We start from the raw sequence: 21,345 nt of genomic DNA on the forward strand, positions 1-21,345 counted from the left end.
GCCACGAATATTTGGCAACTATTCGGTATTCGGCCTATTCGGCCACTTAGCCGAATATTCCGGCGAATACCGAATATCTGTTACACTTACCTAAAAATTAAAACCGGCCAAGTGCGAGTCAGACTCGCGCACGAAGGGTTCCGTATCATTATTTATAAAAACGGCAAAAAAATATGTTTGTTGTATGGGAGGGGAGCCCCCCTTAAATATTTATTTTATTATGTTTTTAGTTTTTATTGTAATAGCGGCAACAAAAAAACATAATCTGTAGAAATTTCAACTGGCTAACTATCACGGTTCATGAGTCATGAGATACAGCCTGGTGACAGACGGACGGACGGACGGACGGACGGACAGCGAAGTCTAGTAAATAGGGCCCCGTTTGACCCTTTGGGTACGGAGCCCTAAAAATGACACAATAAAAAGAGCCAAAAAAAACTAAGAATATCGTAGCTCTTACTCACACTCGTTCTGATATTTATATGTAAGTAAGTAAGTAAATATTCTTTACAGTACATATGGTGCTACTTTAGCGCACTAGTGCGCAAATAAGCATATTACGTTACTATGTCGAACATTTAAAGGGCCATATGTACTGTAAAACGTTGTACGATACACGTGCGAATAGGTAATTCGCAACTCGTGTCGATTTAAAACACTCCCTTCGGTCGTGTTTTAATTTATCGCCACTCGTTTCGAATTTCCTATTTTTCGCACTTGTATCGTAATGTACTATTATTACACCAACAATTATACATTTTACATACATGTAAAACTACAAATGAATGTATCTAATATACAGTGTGGAAAGCTGGAAAGATAAGTCGGGCCCTGGAGGGAAACTAGCTTAAATCCTTAAGCTGGCTCATTTTACTTAAAGGAGACATTCCTTTATTTTTAAAAAGAAACAAAACTGCATTCAAAGATTTTCTAAAACTCGCTAGCCTGGCCCGGGACTCGAACCAAGTACAATTAAAAAAACAAACACTCCCTGTTTTATTATACTAATCGATAGTATTATTATTCAGGATAACACTTCTCTAACAAATATTTGGTTACTGTTCACTTTCAACAAGTAAAAGACACGTCCTCTTATCCATTCCGTGTTCGTGAAACAAACAATCAGGTCAGGTTTTCGTTTAATGATTAGTGTGGAATCAAAAGTAATATGGTTGTTTTGGTGCACATTTACGAAGGACATCTAAATGCAGCAAAATACATTGAAATATTGGAGCTTCTACAGAATCAAAACCTTCTACCGGAAGAGGAACAAAATAATATCATTTTTCGACAAGACGGTGCACCTGCCCACAACAGCAGAATAGCCAGAGCTTACGTCAATGAAAATTTCAATGCCTGGACAGACCGGTACAAACGGGACGATTATATGGCCTGCAAGAAGTCCAGACCTGACGCCTATGGACTTCTTTTTATGGGGTCATGTAAAAAATGTCATTTATGAAACTTGCTATGAAACCGTTCAAGAGCTAAGGGTTGCGGTGGAAAATGTTATTAGGGGCATACACCATAACACTTTGCTGAAGGCTACAAGAAATGAATTTCAACGGCGACTAATTTTGTGTAGCCGGAACGAGGAGGCTCATTTCGAACAATTTATCAGTTAATTAATTCAAGTGTAACAAATTGATAGTAAAATAAAGTTAATGTTAGATTTAACGATAATTTTTATTTTTAAGACCAAATGTTTGTTAGAGAAATTTTATCCTGAATAATAATACTATCGATTAGTATAATAAAATAGGGAGCGTTTGTTTTTTTTAATTTTAGTTGGTTCGAGTCCCGGGCGAGGCAAGCGAGTTTTAGAAAATCTTTGAATGCAGTTTTGTTTCTTTTTAAAAATAAAGAAATGTCTCCTTTAAGTAAAATGAGCCAGCTTAAGGATTTAAGCTAGTTTCCCTCCAGGGCCCGACTTATCGTGCCACATTGTATAGGTACGAGGTTCAGTATATGTATCGCGACACGATATTTAATATTTAAAATGTAGGTATTCTTGGAGAGTTTTTAAATACAAATAACTTTTTTGAGCATTTGTTGATTATGAAATATTTTATTTTTATCACAGGTCTGATTTGACTCACTCCAATTACATTCATTAATTATGTTCAACAAAAAATATATCTTAGCAAACGTGTAAATAATTTTCATAATAAGTACCTAATTGTGTCTCAAAATGTTCGCATGACATGCCCATATTCGGCGCTTCGGCTGAGACAGGGACCGGATATTCGGTATTCGGCCAAAACCATTATTCGGGGCATCTCTAATCTATTCTTTCATCATCTCAACCAAAGAATACTGAAATAACAGTTCCTGAGGTCTCATTCTGATTAGAATCTAGTAAGTAGTTCTATTTTTTTTTACGCAATTAAAAACAAATTAGTTGTATAACAGGGTAAACTAGGTTTACATTAGATTATTCGGTGAAGCGAGTTTAGCGAAGGATTGCAAACCAAAATTAAAGTAGGTACCTAGCAAATTTAGCAATAAGTAGCAAAGTAAGTACTTACATTACATGCTAATCTTTCAAGCTAGGCTGCTAAAATAAATTCTAATAGTATACAAAAACCATATAACGGGATATAACAATGATCCAAGCACCCAAATATAAGACAATAACATTCAGACCAGACTTGACCCAGACTAAAACAGGGCGTTTAAAGACAGATAGAAATAAGACCTACTTTCCAAGTAATAAAGTTGAAAATTCATTGCGCAAACAGGATTACGTGACCACCGGTCATACAGCGAAATTCAGCCAGGCAGGTGCGAACTCTACCAAGATTACACGTTCAAGTTTAGAACGCACTTTTTTATTTGACGGTAAGCGAATATAAACTTTAACTTGTTTACATAAAACTTAATTTGTTATGTAGCAAATTGTTCCGCAATTCTCAATATTTTAGAGAAGCAAATTTCGTCCCTATGACAAACAAAACAAGGTTAGATTTGATTTGTGTAAAGCACTAATGATGGCGGCAGTTTTGAAGCGGGCGACCGGTCGCAGTAGACGCAGCTGCCGTCCCGCGCGCCCCGCACCACCCGCCCTGCGCCCCGCGGATACCGCGCGTGTCGCGAGAGCAAAGAGTACAATAATGGTAGAGTGGGTTCAAATGTTGTTCAATTTATTATTGCTACCAAACCCGGGAAATAGAGCATTGCTAGCAGACTGTCACGCAAATAGGTAACAGAAAAGAGTGGTTTACTTAAATATATCAAAATAACATGACTCCAATGGTATTGCTATGTCGTAAAATGATGTAAAAAAAATGATTACTGTGATATTTCAACCGTTAGAATATTATGTTATTTTGTAGTCATAAATTTCATGGCAATAGAAGGAATTTTTTTTTTATTATTGATGTATTTTATTCAAAATAAATACTTTGACCAGATTAATCATTGCATATTACCATTTCGAATTCGAGCAGCGTTCGATGACTGTTGAATGAAGGCAGTCAGCGAAGGTATATATAAATGAAATTTATTTTGATTCATTTACATTAGGAAGTGACGTTAGTAGAGGCTGGGTCACGATGATAACGACCTATTTAAAAAAAAAGTATAATAATATTAAAATGTAGTCACACAAACAATGTTTTATACCTTACGACGCTCTATTCCATTTTTCACGATTCAAGATGGTTGAAGAATGTGTTATCAACTTATCACTATTTCATAGACTATATTAGAACTCGCATCAAAATACATTTGAAGACAAAAACTGCACGAGGAGCACAGTACTTAGTAGAGATTGAATTTCTTCTTGCGGACGCTCCGGCTGTGGAATGAGCTCCTGTCCGAGGTTTTCCCGAGGGTCTACGGTATGTGGTTCTTCAAAAATGGAGTGTAGGTTTTTAAAGGGTCAGCAACGCGCATGTAACACCTTTGGAGTCGCAGGCGTCCATAGGCTGCGGTGACTGCTTACCATCAGGCGGGCCGAATGCTTGTTTGCCACCGTCGTGGTATTAAAAAAAAAACAAACAATAAGCAGTTTTACATTTTTAACCCTTACCCTTATTTTTTTTTGTTGTATGTCCGTTACCTGTGGTTGCTTCTTTTTCAATAGATAAGATTTTTTTCGATAAATATTCTAAACTGAATGTTCCTTTTTAATAATATCTTAACTTAATAAAACCAACCAACATAATTTGGAATATTACATTACAACTACACACCAATTGACACATACATCTTTTCTTCAGAAAAAATAACCAGAAGGTCGATAATTGACATACGTTCAAATAGTTATGTACTTAACAGATTAGCACCTGTCGAAAATGCCCATGGCCTTTAATACAAAACCTCTGAGCGATTGTCGAGTTTTGTAGAGCTGTAACGCTCTGCGCGCTCGGTGGTCTAAGTCGCGAGCGGGCGCAGCTCGCGCCGCCATTCTGGATATTTTGACGGGAAGGTCGGTCACGTGACGCGCCGCGCGGGGGCAGCGGTGCGGGGGCCGCGAGCCGGCTAGACTCTCCAGTAGCCGAGCCATCCGTCTGCTGCTTTGACTGCGGCCGGTCGCCGGAATCCACGCCCCCGTCTCAGCCGCCCGCATCTATTACGTACCATTTGGTTTAGCTTTTCGAGTGCATTAACGACGCGATTAGAGAATTAGAGATCGCGAAACGGACGAGCGACGTGTGCCACACGAATATAGAGTTCGAACGGCTCATAAATACGAAATGTGAAGAGTTTATTTGCGTATTTTTGCACGGGTGTGCGTTCGACGACGGGGCGGAGACGCCGGCGCGGGGCGCGCTCGCCCGGTCGCGACGGCTCACTCGCAGACATGTCTCGGCCGCGGATGGAGCGCGGCGCGGCCGACGCTCGCAGTGCGCTCGCGCGGTAGTGTGACATGAGCTGCGCCCGTGGACCATGGATGTGGTGACTCCTCACATAACGTCAGTGCTGAAGACGTACCAGGCGCACGCGCCGCGGAGCCTGCAGGGCCCGGGCGGGCAGGCGGCGCGGCCGGCGCGGAGCCCGCCGCCGCCGCCGCCCGCGCCCGCCGCGCCGCCCATCCTGCTGGCGCCCGACCGGGTGCGCGGCGAGCGCGGCGAGACCCTGCTCGAGGGCGAGCCCATCTCCTGCTTCAGCGTGGGCGGCGAGCGGCGTCTCTGCCTGCCGCAGATCCTCACCTCCGTGCTGACGGATTTCACTTTGGAACAGATTAATAGAGTGTGTGATGAGCTGCAGATCTACTGCTCGCGGTGTACTCCGGAGCAGCTTCACGAGTTGAAATCTACTAGTGTGTTGCCTCGCTCGGCGCCTTCCTGCGGTCTGATCACGCAGACTGACGCGGAGCGGCTGTGTGCGGCGCTGCTGCATACCCCGCAAGGCTCCCGGCCGCATAAACTATCTGGGTATCGCGTCTACCATGAGTGCTTTGGCGGTAGCCGCGGGGTGTTTTCGGCCGAGTTAAACTTAGTGCAATGTTTGGAGTGCCGTGCTATGTACAGTCCGCGACGGTTCGTCTGCCATTCGCACGCCACGGAGAACAGAACGTGCCACTGGGGTTTTGACTCTGCACGGTGGCGGCGTTTTTTGCTAATGGCGGATGAGGAGCAGGAAAAGGAGAAGTGTGCCGCGTTGCTGGACGCTTTGGATGTCGACGAGCCGCAGATCGCCGTTCCTCTCAAACACGCTTTGAAGCGAAAACAGGTAAGACTTGAGAAACAAAGCCCGAGTCTTATCATTCCCCTCGAATCTTTGTCACCCTTTTCCTATTATCTCCTCATTCCCTGTTATGACATCTTTCGACGAATTCTGAATAAATAAGGGCGTGCAACGAGAGAATGGGTCGTCAACGCGAAACAAAGATATTCGTCCTTCTCATCCTTATCTTAGAAGAATCTTATTTGAATAACGTTGGAATAATTCTCATATAACTTCGGGGCTTATTGGAATAATGGGTTGAACACATGGACAGACAGACGGACATGACAAAACTAAGAGTTCCGTTTTTAACACTACGGAACCTTACAAAACTAAAACTAATATTACAATAGAAAAATAATCTCGCCCCCAAGAGATTCGCACCAATTGGCACTTTGGCCTACAGTGGCCTGTTTTTATAACGGGGCTCAAAAGCCCGGTATTCGCGGCATCCGGGTCTATGGGAAGAGGCGCTTGAAAAGCCATCGACAATATTAGACCCTTTGTCACGTTTCGTCTCTTACCAGATGTCACGTTTTTCACTATCTACAATATTAGCGGTGCCTCTGATTATTATGTCTGCGTAATATTATCTTTGACTTGCGAAAAACAAGCTTATCAGCAGCGATAGACTACATGAGTGTTTAGCAGAAGATAATGAAGTTTATTGCAAAAAGAACGCTGTTATTGGCTGGGATACTAATAATTTTACTTGAGGTTAAAGTCGAGCCATCGAGGGTTAATTGGTGATGATAAGTTGAGTCGGTCGAGTAAGTTCAATTACCTTCAGCATGTGTTGAAGAATCAATTGGATATCTCGAATATGCCTAGATTAGGTACCTAAATTATTTTCATCGAGACATGCGAAGCGTCGCCTAGATAGGAGTTCAAGTTCACAGTGAGCTCTAGTAATCACCCGAGTCCCGAGACGAACACATTTCAGAAGAGACACACAAAGAATTAGTGAAATATTTCAATTAAATAATAATAATTGGTCTTGTAGAAGTAGAGATACTATCTAAGAAGCCCCAAATTAAGGCTCAAAGAGAAAATATCAATAGCAAAACAAAAATACAATTACTGAAATGTCAATCTTACTTTACTACTAATACTTTATAGGAATTTCTACCACTTCTTCCCCCGATCCCGATTGAATCCCCGAAGAAAGAATTAAGGAAGAGATCTTTTAAATCTTTCTTTGATAAAAAAGACATCGTGTACTATTCGCAATTTTGCAAACAAAATACCAGTTCCATTTACGTAATGTTGACCCTTGTCATTATAACATTCTCTCCACACTATCACTCCCAAAAATCCGCACAAACAATTGAACAAAACTTGCTAACTTGGCCCGAAAAACTGGTCCAAAACCGGAATGACCGTTTTCAAAACCACCATACAGTAACGTGTAATGTTACAAAGTAAATTGCGAGAATAAATCGCTGTTCAGTGTGCTTCGTCCTTCAGCGGAATGTTAAATGGCGTATGATTCCGCGCCGTAGATAATGTTTCAAAACAAGTCTATGGAATGGCTAGTTCTACTTGAAAATCTTGTTCTACTTCAGGCTTGTTTTATACTAAGTTATAGGAATCTCTTTTAAGTTTATAAGATTCTTATTTCAGTCGCTTTTAAGGCCTCCGTTGTTATATATATATATATATATATTGAAAGATTAGCAGATTTCGTTTGACTTGACTTCGACAAACTCTCTAGATAAACTTCAAACATATGATAAAATTCTTGTAGGATTTGAGACTGAAAATCGAAAATCTAAATTTCAGAGACAAATAGATGATCGAACTAATGAAGTTGCGCAATAAGTAAGGCTTGATAACTATCTGTCAATATTAGAGTTAACGAAAGGCAAAATCAACCATCTTTAATAACTAATCAGTCTAATCACAAGACCCGAGAACAATGTGGATATAAGAAGTATTTTGAATTTTGGTTTCATTCCCGATGGACAGGGTACTTTCATCCCAGAAATTCCCTAAGGCGGTGAAGTTCGTATTGATTAGCGAGTAAGTGGGTGAAGTGAGCAAAAGTCCTATTTCTGGCACGTATTAAGGACATTAGACGTCCCTAGGGTGTATTTAACCCACAAGCTAACTAGGCTTTATCCGGGACTGTGAACCCTTTACGGTACATCGCTAAATCTCATCTAATGTATAATGCATCTCTCGAAGGGCTTATAACGTGTAATTTATTAGATCGAGCGAGATACGTAAACGCCACGGTAGCAAATTGCTCCGATGGCTAAACCTGTACGGCTAACTGTTGTTTCTAAATCGCCGGTTACTGCACTCTGCGTTGGAAAAGGTGCAACGTTAAAGGAGTCTGTTTTATAAGGAAAGGACTTAAATAAAACATTAACAAAGTGAAGGAGTGTCCATTATCACAGACATTTGACATTAATAATGACATAGCCACTTTGTCACTGCAAATGCCAAGCAGAATTGACTTGGTCTGACTCTATAATGGCATTGTAAATTTTTATGAAAAAGAGCTAACCACTGCAAGAATAAATATAATTGCCATTCGCTGGAGTTAAGAGCCAGCCATCAATTTTGTTCTGGTCCAACTAAAATCTAAATTGTTTTGGAGATTTTAATTAGACTCGCTTTTGTGGGCTAAAGAGTCGAATGTTGAACTCCGAGGGAAACAACCGGAGCATTTTTGAAAAACAGAAGATAGCAAAACGTCGAGTCTGTCAAGAAAAGATATAAATAAATATTTTCGTCAAAATCATTTTAATACGCTCCTATACGTCTGGTCCTGAGACTTGCAAATGAACTTAATGTAGTTAACTGCTGCACTAAGCCTCATAACCGTTAAATGGCATATAAACTCGTTTAATAATTGCTAAAACATAAGAAACTCCGCCATTAGGACGCAAACCACCAACGATAATATTCCAATGGCTTAGCAAGCGCAATATGAAAAAATATCCTGACAATAAAATTAAATAAAGATAAGTAGATTCAGATTAAACAAGAATGTCTCGGTCTAGGCATGCTTATCGTATAATGCAAATGGAACTACATCTTCAGGTAAGTTCATTTTATTTTGTAATAAACAGAAATAAGAGTAGAGTCAAAATAAACTGATCAGCGATAAGTAAGACCGCATGCTGCTGTATGCTACCTTTATTTACAAATTGTAAATCTGTTTAGAATTTGTTTTATATTTACTTACTGATCAAAGCATCCAATGCCTGAGGCCAGAAGTTCTTCAGGAACAGCGGGTAGTTTTATAAAACTGGACAAATACTGAGTCCGTCTGTAATCCGATCATAAGTCCAAAAATTCCGATCGAACGGAAAACTTATGCGCAGGCACGTCTGTCAGAACCCCTAGTGTAAATTTATTTGAAAGCGTCACGTGACGTACGCGTTTGCGTTGTCTCATTTTGTATGGGATTTTGTTTTGTTCGCCAAGCGGGACGTTTTGGAAACTGAAAACCCCATACAAAATCTACCAAAGTGGGTTTTATATCTATGGGTTGTACTTACGAGCCGCGGACTATACTGATGTGTAGCTGAACGGTTTCCGAAATTGCTAAACTTGCACATTGAAATATTTCGGTATTTTCTTATATAATATGGGAATCGAAATTTTCCGTCTACAAAATGAATGTAATTGGGTTAATTATTATTTTGTAGGTAAGTATATTTTTATTTTTCCTTTGTTATTTTCTATACTTAGGTAATTTTATTTTTAGGTTTAACTCTAGTTTTCATTTTCCTTATAATTCATTCAATTGTGTTTAACATAAATTATAAATAAAAGCTTCCTTAATCTTCTAAGAACTTTATACTCACTTGTTTGCAAGGGCTTTACTCGCTAGAGTCACACCAAAATACGTTGCAAGCGATTTTGACAGCCCAGACAGTGCAAGTATGAAATTATCACGTCTACTTAACACTTGTACAGGCTGGGCTATTAAAATCGCTGTCAACTTAGTTCGGTCGGACTCTACCACTCTATAAGCAACGATAATCATGGAGATCGTAAACAGTTCAGCAGTATTTATATTTATATACCAGCCTATTAAGCATAAGCTGACTCACACCGCCTTTTAAAATGACATTACACTGTAACACCAGCAAAACAAAGGCACTGACATGCTTTAAACATCGTAAATACTGGGATAAAGTTATCTCCTCATTTGTTAGTATAATTATACATTCAAGATGTCCCTTTGGATTGTATGGTCGTAATGTAGGAGCTGAGAGCATATAAAAAGAAGTGTATGTACTATTTGAATATCAAATGTGGTGATACAGGCCTGTGACTTCCAAATCAAAAGGTCGTGTGTTCGAAATGGTTGATTTTGACTCTTCGTGAATTATTTTACAGATGGCGCCAGCATAATTAATTATTTCGGTGTTGTGGGCCTTTGAGTGCCACGTCGACCAAGCAGTGATCTATTCTGATAGCCCTTTAAAGTTCGTTACTAATGCCCGTTGAATCCAGGGAATTCCTGATTATTTGGGCTGTAATGTTCTGTACCTCTTCGGTTGGCGCCAGCATATAGGTCTTACATACCTGCCATCCTAAAATAGTGTCAAGTTCTTGTTTTTTTTCTGGATTTTTGGGCATGGTGGCATAGATGGATAGAACATAACTAGAGACAGGTAAATCTTTAAAAAACTTTGACAGTTGCCAACAATGCCAATCCCACTGGTTTCATGCCGATTTTTAACTTGATGTCACATCTTTAGACTGTGTGACCTGTGTTGCATCATGGCATTGCACCTAATACAACATCCAATGATTCATAAATACAACAGCCAATGTTTACCCAAGCATGTGTTGCATTTATGAATGTTGCTATGTATTTTTCATGTCACTGTATGATGTCACTGTAAATGTTGTTTTGACTTGTGGAAGAGCTCTTGAGGCCTACATACATAAATTTTCGAATTTTGAATATTATTCCCGAAATCATCAGTTTTTTTATTAGGCAAATTTTACCGTTTTAGGAAACCAGTTCCATATATCCACAGATAATGAAAAGTATCCGTAAAACAGCTGTTTATGTGTGCGAAGTAAAATATGGAGCCCACAGAATCCCGTTCCCCGATTGTTCTGCGGACGGTTGGTTGCGCTGCGCGGACGCAGCGTGCGCGTGACAGCCGTCAACGAGGCGTGCGTGAACAAGATTACAGTTCAGTCATTGTAGTCGGAAGACAATGATCTATACTATATGCACAAGTAGTTAAAACATACCCCGACTGATCACTCGGATCTGGGGACCTAGCCAAAATTACAATCGTACATCGACAAACTTCAAACAAAAAGAATAATGTATCGGAATGAAAGATGCCACGAAAGGTCACGTCACTATTTCTAAACATTATTTGGTGTTTTCTATCAACGAGGCGTTCCCTCCCAGTATCCAATTTATATCTTTCTAAGTCCCCTACAAAGTTGTACTTTTTTGGATTACTGGACGATGAGGACGATTTTATACAAGCCCGTAACAGAAGAGGAATCTTTTGTAATGTTTTACTTGAAAAGAGACTTTCGTAAACCCGCATGTATTACTACATGTTACAAGAAATTTTAAAAACGAAACAGCTTTAGCTTCACGAGAAAAGGAGAATAATAACAATACAGAATAATTATTGCTGAGAAAGTTGAAGAATCTAAAAACCTAACTCGCACATAAAATCTAGCGAATCGTTTGGCTGTAACTACTGTAAGGTTGACCAAAGAAATTTACAGTAGTCCCTCAGAAATAAATGAAGGGGAATTCCCTCATTAATCACCAAAAAAGTTTTAACTGCAAAAGACAATCATCAATCCGAGACATTATAAATTGGCAACAGATTGAACTTCCACTTTAAACGCTTCTGCGAATGCAAATCCCGTCGCCAACTGCCCCCGCTGAGTTATTATATGTCATTGCACGTCTCTCAATGCGGCTTACTTATCTACTGTAATTGGCGTTTCTTGGAAAGTGCCCGTGTTGGTTTTCCTGCTTTCGGCCCTTTATGTTGCCAGAGGTTTCGGAAAACTTAGTTGAGTTGTTATGGAGTCTTAGGAACATGTATCTCTTATAATAAGTACTAGACGTAATTAATAAGACTGTTAACAGACACTATTAATATGTAGATAAACAATAAATCTTAGAAATGTTCAATTGAGAAATTCCGTCATTTTTGACAACCGACGATAAGTACCCTCTTGATTGTAAACGGCACATATATAAACGCTTACGAGTAGTATTTTATACTGGCTAAGTTGTGGCTCATTGCGTGACATTAAAACGCCATTTAAGCTAAAAAAAAATTTTTAATCACATCGCGTACCAGTAAAAAATCAACCCGAGAAAACAAAGTCCTATAATGTTCTCAAAACGAAAATCTTCATAAAGGCAAAATCTGTTCGAATCATTTTCTTTAAGGATTAAAATTTAAGCGAATTGCTGAACAGGCCTTCAGCAATTCGCTTACTTACCCCGCAGAACTCCAGAAGGCCATGCAAATCGAATTGGCCTTCCGTTTGATTTAGTTTTACGTAGGGCCGAAAAGCCCTAAAATCCGTCTTAGAGCTCCGACCTTCACCCAGTTGCGAGAACATACACCCGCTACCCGGGCGTCGGAATTCTTGCCACTATCAGAATATGAGTGAAATAACAGTTAAACAATGTAGTAAGTAGAAATAAAAGGCCAAAAGCTAGGGATGTCTATGTCTGCTGCAGACGATCTGTCCACAGACACATCTATGCTTAATTCCCGTTATGACTTATGTACTTCTGTTCTCTAAACGTCAATCGTCCGGGATATAAATGAAACCTTTTATATTGTTTTTGTTTTTGAAACTGTTACTTCTGTACTGACTACCAGACAGATCTGACTGAAATGTCGTTACGTATTTCCCTAGCTAATTAGATTGGTTAGAGCTAAAAGCCCTAATATGTGTCGATTCCAGTTTGTTCTGACCTTCACCCAGTAAGACTGCACTCTGACACACTCGCTCGAACTTCCAGAGTTACTCAACTCACAGTTCGTGGTACGTCCCGTTGCCAGGATGGGAATGAAATTACTGTTAACCGGTTAAACATGAAGGGCCTATTTTAAAATGTATCAGTTCAAAAACTGTGACTGTTTACCGAACATTGACTTCGAAGACGACCGCATCACAGCATCTTTGTGGAATCAGCCTGTAATTTGATATTATTACTTTCGACACAAGTTTTCAAAAAAGTTTTTCTTTTAACTAAAAAGTTCTTTAACTGTTTGTTGAATTGGTTATCTGTGGTCTGAAGTATAATTACGTCACCGAGTTTATTATATATTTTTATTGCTATCATTTTTGGGCTTGTTTTGTGTAGCTGTATGTTCTGAACGTTCGGGCGGCGCCAAATTATGCTCGAATCTACTTTCATATCTTCGAGGACGGACGACCAAGTTTGGGAGTTTCAACTATTTTTTATTAACGCAAGGCAGAATCAAAAAATGACACCCTATAGCTAGAACATAATACGTTTACGTATCCTATGATGGAAGGACGGTAATGCAACGAAACCGTGTTCCAAATATATTGTTATGTTCCTACAACATTTAACTATTAGTCTTAAGAAATTTACATATCTCTTTCGAGTGCTTATAAATGGTACCAAACTAAAACTACGCATATCTCAGTGTCCTCAATAGTACAGATAGGGCTATAGGTATATAAGTACCATAGATTGACATTTGTTTATCGGGTCTACTTTATTCAGTCGTGAGAAGTGAGCGGCCGCGCCCGCTGTCGTGGCCAATGGGACGCGAGAACGCTAATCGAATGCTGGGCTAAGGATATACTAGTTTCTTGTGGGATTTCATCTTGAGACAATAATCATACACTGGAAACTCCAATCTATCAACTACCTAACGATATACCTAGTGGTTTGTTTTGGGGACCTTGAGAAATAATCATACATTGGAGTCTCTTAACTGCTTGTAATACGTAATTAAGTTCCTAATTAATGCCTTCACGATAATCCGTCTGTCTTAGTTAGTTTACATACGGATAAAGACCAATACTCGTTGTTTTCACAGCGTCTTCTTCGGAATTACAAGTAGCTGACTATTTCGACAACGTGATGGGTTGAAGACGTAATACCAAAATCGAACTCTATCCATATTAATGCTTGAAGTTCTGAACAAAAAGCATCTACACATTAATGCGATTACCCTGTGTTAGTTTGTGGACGAACAGTGTGTCTGTTAAGTGCTAGTTAAATATATCTAACATATAATTTCGAGGCTCCTGCTATCTTGTCTCTGACATGAAAATTATAACGCACATAGATGGGTATTTCCAAAATGCCAATTATAATGTCATGATTACTGCTCACAACTTAGTTTAAGATGTTGTTTGAATGAAATTAACATGTTCTCGCATTTTTAATTACATATTTAATTCACTGAGTAATTATTATCGCGCAATTTGGGGTCTTGAGTAGGTAGAACTTACTAGAGACAAAAATAAAGAAAAATGAAAAATCTCTTTAAAAATCGCTTAAATTATGAAATAAGAGGAACAACTGATACAAAGTGGCAGAGAAAGCTAGAAGAAAAAATCAATTGTCATAGAAGAAAGAAAAAGAAGATAATACGGACGTGTAGTATTTTAAAGAATAAGAATAATATATTTATTTCAAGAATTTGGCATTACGGGAGCAGCAGTACATTGATCCCCACACTAGGCTCAGCCTGTGACGTGGGAATCTCAGAGAAGTATCGAGATGGTGCGGTTATTTTAACAGGAGACATTATTGTTAAAGCTAAATTTATATAAGATTTTTTTATTATATGACTAACTATACAACTAAGTACAAAGAATTAAAGGTCTTACTTTACAACTTACTGAGACCTTTTTAACTGGTCTCAGTAAGTTGTAAAGTAAGACCTTTAATCTCTGAAAATGACCTTTGATTTCGACCTATGAGCATTTTTGTAGAATTGCGCTAGTTATTGAAGACTACGAGTACCTGTATAATATAATATAGTAAAAGAAAATACGAGTCTTTGAGAACAAATACTGTCAGTTCAATAATAATTACAGCCAGAAATATCGAACAGGTGTTTTCATCGAGGCAGGCTGTGGCCTTGCGCGGTTTTGCACTAGAATTTGATATGCGCCGAACAATACATTTTCCTGTTTCTGTTTTTTGGTGTCAAAAAGTCTAGCAGTGTAGATGACACAAACTACTTATTTCATCCTTTGAGATCATTGTAAAATTTATAATTAAATTAAGGGTGATAGATAGAATCTTAGATGCTAAAAATAATTTTAGCGACACAGTTTTCTGTTGTGTGTACGATTCGCCAGATTCTCACGGAATCGCCGAAATACCAGACACTTCGGCCAGGCGCTTGCGATAGTTTTCCAGCAGCAGCACAAACGAGCTAAAAAACGTAATATATGACGCGATCTCAGACATTCTGAGATTAATTTAACTAAACTTTACTCCCAGTCAAAGTTACCTTTCTGCAAGTTAACAAAAAAAAAAAAAAATTCCGATTTTTAATCCTATTAGAAACGGAAACATGGATTTGTATAAAAACAGTAGAGCGCTAAAAACGGATACCACACAGCATGATGCCGCTGCTTGAAGTGCTGATTTTCCGTTGTTATGCTCAAACGCCATTTTAGTAGAAAACAAAACAACAAATTAACTCAAGTAGAAACAACACTCAAAATAAATTGATTCGATTAGCAGGTTAGAGCTGGGGTGTCAAACCTTTTTGCCCGGGGCCATATTGCAACTTGATCAATTTGTGTGGGCCAAAATGCTGCTGCAAGCTACGATCGTTGTGGCGGGCCAGGCCTTTGACGTAAAGTACTTCCTGGTCTAAACTAGCCAAGGTGGCTGTAGTTTGGACCTTTGGAACTCCGTGTCCTGGGTTAGAGCGATAGTATATTACATAGGGCAGTAAAGTAAGAAGTATCGCCTTGCCTCGGCCGATAATTACAGTTGATCTGAGGATTCCTTATTTACTGGCTGAGGTGTGTATTGTGTAATACAATATTTCTGCTCGAGGGACCGGAAAGCGGCAGCTTCGTGTCGTGCAGCGGGACGAAAATTGACGCTTTCCGGCCGAAGGACAGATATAAAATTGTTTCTTTCGCATAATTTCAATTACGCCGCAGCTCTTATCAATAGGTATTTCCATATGTAATACCACGTTTAATGTTACTTTGATATGAAATATAAGTACTTTACGTTGTTATTTGGAGCAAGCCTAAGTCAGTCCTCGTTCTAAGCGTCCTTACACTTAGAGCGCCCTGGAAACCAGGGGTTCAGCCCTTGACCCACTGTATTGATCGTTAAGGCTCCTTCTAAAAGCTTGTGATGTAACTGGGTAGTGTAGAGACAATTCGTGAAAAATTTAGTTGGCGCCTAAAAAAATCACATATTTTTTTCGATCTGTCACGTTTCCTTCCCCGTAGATTTTAAGAAATAAATAAAGGATCGGTTTAATTAATTACAAAGAAACCTTATATGTCCGCTTCGACACTATCCCTCCAACACAGCAATATGTTTCAAGTACTATTCATTATCCAGGGGTCGCAAACTTTTTAGTAAAAGAGCCACCAGCCAGAATTTAAAAGAGCCGCGAATATAGATTTTGATATTTTTGTTTGTCTTAAATAGTTACCATTTATTTGACATTTATTTCAACTAATGTTATAGGAAATTTAAAGACTGTGGTCTCAGGTGGAAGAGCTGCATACGGTTTAACGATATAACGACCCTGGCCTAAACATACTCGTATAGTCGCTTTCATGATATTGTACATAACGCTGCAAAGTTGCGGGATTACTCGACACGTACATACATACACACTTTTAATGGGCGGCTCAAGTGCCTGGGGTACTATTTGTAGCAGGGTGCTGCATAAAAGGTACAGTTTACAGCAAAAAGCTTGGACGAAAATACTCAATTTTACATGACTCTTGAAAATAAGAGTCTCATTTACTGCCGGAGGCCTAAGAAATGCCATTTATTCTATTGTATTTTGACGAATATGATATATTTATAAGTATACAAATAAAAAACGTAATTACAAAGCGGCCACAAGGACACTTACAAATCTGTACATTGTACAATCAACCGCTTCAGTGTTGCCATTAAGAGGCTGTCAACATCCAATGTCCTTGAAATTGATGTTACTTAAACAGTTTTTTAAGAAAGACTATTTGTTTTAGTCAAGTAAGAAAAATATATGTTCATATTAATTATATTTCAAAGACCGTGGTCGTACTCGATACACGATTGAACGAAATCGGCTCGATAGAAAATAATTGCAAAGATTGGTCTTAAAATCACATTTAAACGGTTTTATGTCTTTATTGTTTTGACTTATGGGTCTGCAATTAAAATCACAATTTCAAAACATTTATATCTAAATCGTGGTCGAGTTAAATATTACACTAATAATCCACTTTTTTTATTTAAATATTTTTCTTATTATTCCCTTGCCCAGGCCCAGTAACATGCAACAGTGCTATCTCATTTACTCCGATACAAATAGACGGTGTGCGCGCTTTAGGTATTGACAGCCTCTTAACAGCGACTACACCTCCAGACTCAAGATACTCTTCGGTTAGCTAATGCAAGACAATAGCTTACAGCTCTTTTATTTCCAACATATATATAAATATATTATGCTCAAAGACCAAACTTTGTGGCTCTTTGATATATTTACTAGGACGGGCTGCCGATCCGAGCAGTTAGTCCCTTTCAAATTAAGAAAAAAAATATCAAATGAGTCTACTGATTATTTTAAATAGGTAGTCATTAGGTCTACACAGTTTTTTTACCGTTATTGCAAAAAGCTGAAACTTTAAATATCTAACCAGCTTCGCTAAATAGTATACCTACTTATAATACTACTTTTACCTGTCACCAGTACATGTCTGCTGTGAATTGAAAACGCATAAATTTGCATTTACACTTTAGCCTTAACATTTTCACTTAATTTCATTGTTACATTATCTGCCCTGTCGTCAACTGCATTCGAAAACAGAATTAAAAATAGACCTTATTAGTATTCCGACCCGACTGTACAACATGCAAATTGTATGCGTACGTTAGCCGGCCATTTTTAGAAGTCCACCCTCTTTTGTAATTCGCTTTAAAAGGGAGTCGTTTTAACATGGTAGGTTAGCGTAGGCTTGCTATTTGCTCTCCTACGAGCTAACGCTACTAAATTACGAAGCTTCGCACTAAATACCAACTTAAAAATGCTGCTGGTTAATCTTAAACTAAAGTTTTATTCATTTTTATGTGCCTTCTAGTAGATGTTAGTTTTTTCGCTGTAACCGAGTAAGGTTAAAGCAAAGACGCTTTCAATATAGATTTTCGTACACTGACCCGCCTGTTGCTATCTCTATTGCACGCCCATAATTACATATATTACTGTCCCGCCCATTATGCCGCTTATGAATGTCACTGTGCGAACTTGACAGCAATATAATGCAATAGAGTTAGCAACAGGCGAGTCAATGTACGAAAATGTATATGTAAAGCCGCTCTGCTTTAAAAACAAGATTTCAGCGATCGTTTGTACCATATACTTCAGATATCGCCGTAGCCAAACGCATAAAAAACTATGTAGAGTTGACGTCTTTTTTAGTGTTGTTTGTATTTGACAGGATTGGCCGCTTGGTAACAGGATGTAGGTGTACAGCTGATTATTGCTAGACTGTTATCGCTCACCTCACAAGTACAAGCTGATTAAAAAGTAAAAACTAAGTAAAAACTAGTATAAACATGGTCTACAATCACAAGTAGTTGTAATACATCTTCAGGTTCTTTTGGATGCTGAGGCGATACGCTCGGTAATATAGAAATTAGAATAAGAGCGTCAGGCGCACAGTGCGTATTTTTTCTATTGAAACCAGAAGAGCATAACTCTATGACAGAAAATAACTCTTAACGGCTTTTTAAACTGTGATTCATGTAAATGAGTGCTTTTAAAGGCTCAATGGAGCTTTGAGCTTTTATATTGAATAGAACTATGTGTTTTATTCTGAGCTTTTAAGTCAAGGGGGAAAATGATAAGCTCTTTAATGAGTCTTTTGAAATTGAGTATTGAGTCTTTTCAGAGCAGGATTAAAACAAGTAGAGGTAGCTACGGTGTTTGTCTAGGTACTCTAGGTAATATCTGTAGCATCTCTCTCCCCTAGCTTTATTACATCTTTGGTTTTTGTCTCATTTTGCAACCAACGATCTTGAAAAATAAAATCAAGAAAATTAATATGTAAAAAGGATGTTACAAGATGGGACATAATGGTAGGTAAATATTTTGTGCCATTTATTACGCCTTTGAAGTTTTCACGCAAAATAGGCACAATGGTTGTCGATTTGCGGAAAATGCCCAGCATAACTAACTAACTACGCCGTTGAATTTGGGACTTTCTTTTGTTTCTAAATTTTTTATTTAAATTTGAGTACAAGTGCAAATTGAATTTGTGTAAAAGTACACGAGGACTTACGAGGGTAAAAAACATACTGAATCCTCCTCTTTCGGCAGTCAGTCCAAGAACTTCAAAAGGTTCATATTTTAGTACACACCACTTTGACTTTTAACGAAATTCGGGTCCTCTCCGTATTTTTAACTAAATTCTCTCGAAGCTAATCTAATGCCAACGTACCAGGCAGTTTAAAAGTCCGGAGTCTATTACATCCCTCCCCTAAAAGGTATTGTTCGAGTCCATTACACTCCCCCTTTAAAACAAAAGCCCCCCTAGCACTATAGAACGTAAATAGCGTGAAACGCTGCGAAATACTTTTTTAAAAGAACGTGAAGTTAAAATGTTTTAAAACATTCTTCGGACATTGTTAGTCCAATAGTCCTTGTTTAGTTACGAACAATTTAAGTTAACAAAAAAACGACTGATATAAAAACTTTATGTTATTTTCACAAACCATTAACTCCATGCACGTCAATACTTGCCAAAAAATAAACACCTTTACAGATTTAATATCTCAATAAATGAAATGTTTCTATTGAGACAAAACAAAAATATCTTTCACCTGAATATGGTCATAGAGTGAAACGGTAAGAAACACTTTTATGTCTCCACGATACGTGTGATACGATGCGTGTGATTTTAGTCATGAAGATATTTTTTTATAAAAAAAAAGAGTAAGACGCAGTGTGAATCATCGATCTCTGAAATTTCAAAGAGCCACGAATGTTAGTTTCGTTGGTAAAAAAGAGCCGCATTGACCTCAAAAGAGCCATATACCCACAAGCCAACGTTCGCCAACTCCTGATCTAAACAGCCTGCTGAAGTTTTAAAGACATACTGACTTCTGTTACACTTTCATCTCCAAAAACTCAATCAATAAAACAAACTTCATTAACCAACCGAGCCTAAAAAACGATCCGTAGTTTAGGCAATAATATTGACTTCTGTAGTATTTCCCTAAAGCGAACTTTAGCCTCGGCCTCAGCCTACATTGTTTTCATTAGCTGGCGTGGGACGCTGGACGCCCACGCCGTACTACAAAAAAGGGGGTTTGTGCTACTATACTACCTACTATCACAGAATGGATGTAATACTCTAAATAGAATTTTCACTGTAGAACAAAACCGATATTTGAATGCGAAAGGTCATGTGACGTACTTAGTTCATGGCGCCGATATCGTGTTATGTTTCTCTCACACTAGACTTTATTTTCAATAACTGGTCCACGCAGTCGTGAGCGTGCGTTAATATTATAGGGACATAAATATTAAAATATTAATAAATATTATAGGGACATTCTTACACAAATTGACAGTTCCACGATGGAAAAGAAGGCTTGTGTTGTGAAGGCTCTTTTATTTCCGCAAAAAGAATACGGAGCGCGACATAATCGAAGACTATTCGTGTGTTGGCTCTTGAAATGAATAAATACTGATAATCAATTGCGAACACTGCGGTTGGCTCTTTTAAAAAGTTTGCCGACCCCTGCCATAGATGAGAGGCCAGTCTTATATTTAAATATGATAAGTACGTGCGTAATAATAACATCTACTCCCGTTTTGACTTACCACACTAAAACAAGATATAAATACCAACTTATGCGATTAAATACAACGTCCAATCTAGCAGTTATGCTAAAATCAAAACATGTCGTCAACACTTTTAACTGAGAATTCGTAAACCTTATTGTAAAAACATTAAGGTCTATATTGATCAGCCACTGTTGCTGTTACAATAATACAATATATCGAAATCCTGAAACAAAACATCGTGCAAAATAAACATCGCAAATTGTCAGCGCGGACTGAAAATATCGCATTCCGAGCGGTTGTGAACCTGAAGAGACATTCGAACACAAGTTGATCCCATTTTGAGTCTTCGTTCGCACTCGCGCTTCAATGTGTATTCTGGGAGTCGCGATGAAATCAAATTGGTATCATTTTTTTTTTTAATTTCTGGTATGGTACTTAAACGTCGTGATGATATAGGTACAGTGTCTACTACATATATATCAGGGCTATAACCGCGAAAATCGAAGTTAGTCAATTGCGGGCATTTTTCTCTGTCACTCTAATTACGTCTTAGTCAGAGTAAAAGAGAAAGATCCCCACGCGGAAGGCCCCCTGAGGTTTTACAGCGAACATCGAAGTTCGCACGGGCATCTTTCTCTTTTACTCCAATTAAATCGTAATT

The 21,345-nt window shown here is 38.5% G+C and overlaps 1 protein-coding gene across 1 annotated transcript in view; it reads left to right on the plus strand.

Moving 5' to 3' along the window:
- The first annotated feature begins 4,405 nt into the window (after window positions 1-4,405).
- LOC133526484 (ski oncogene) overlaps window positions 4,406-21,345 on the plus strand; it is a 90,189-nt gene continuing 73,249 nt past the window's right edge. The window contains exon 1 of the mRNA XM_061863137.1: window positions 4,406-5,679. Within this exon, the coding sequence (XP_061719121.1) occupies window positions 4,894-5,679 (786 nt within the window). The 5' untranslated portion in view covers window positions 4,406-4,893. The remainder of the gene's footprint in view (window positions 5,680-21,345) is intronic.

The sequence above is a fragment of the Cydia pomonella genome, chromosome 16, assembly GCF_033807575.1.
Source record: "Cydia pomonella isolate Wapato2018A chromosome 16, ilCydPomo1, whole genome shotgun sequence".
Taxonomy (NCBI): domain Eukaryota; kingdom Metazoa; phylum Arthropoda; class Insecta; order Lepidoptera; family Tortricidae; genus Cydia; species Cydia pomonella.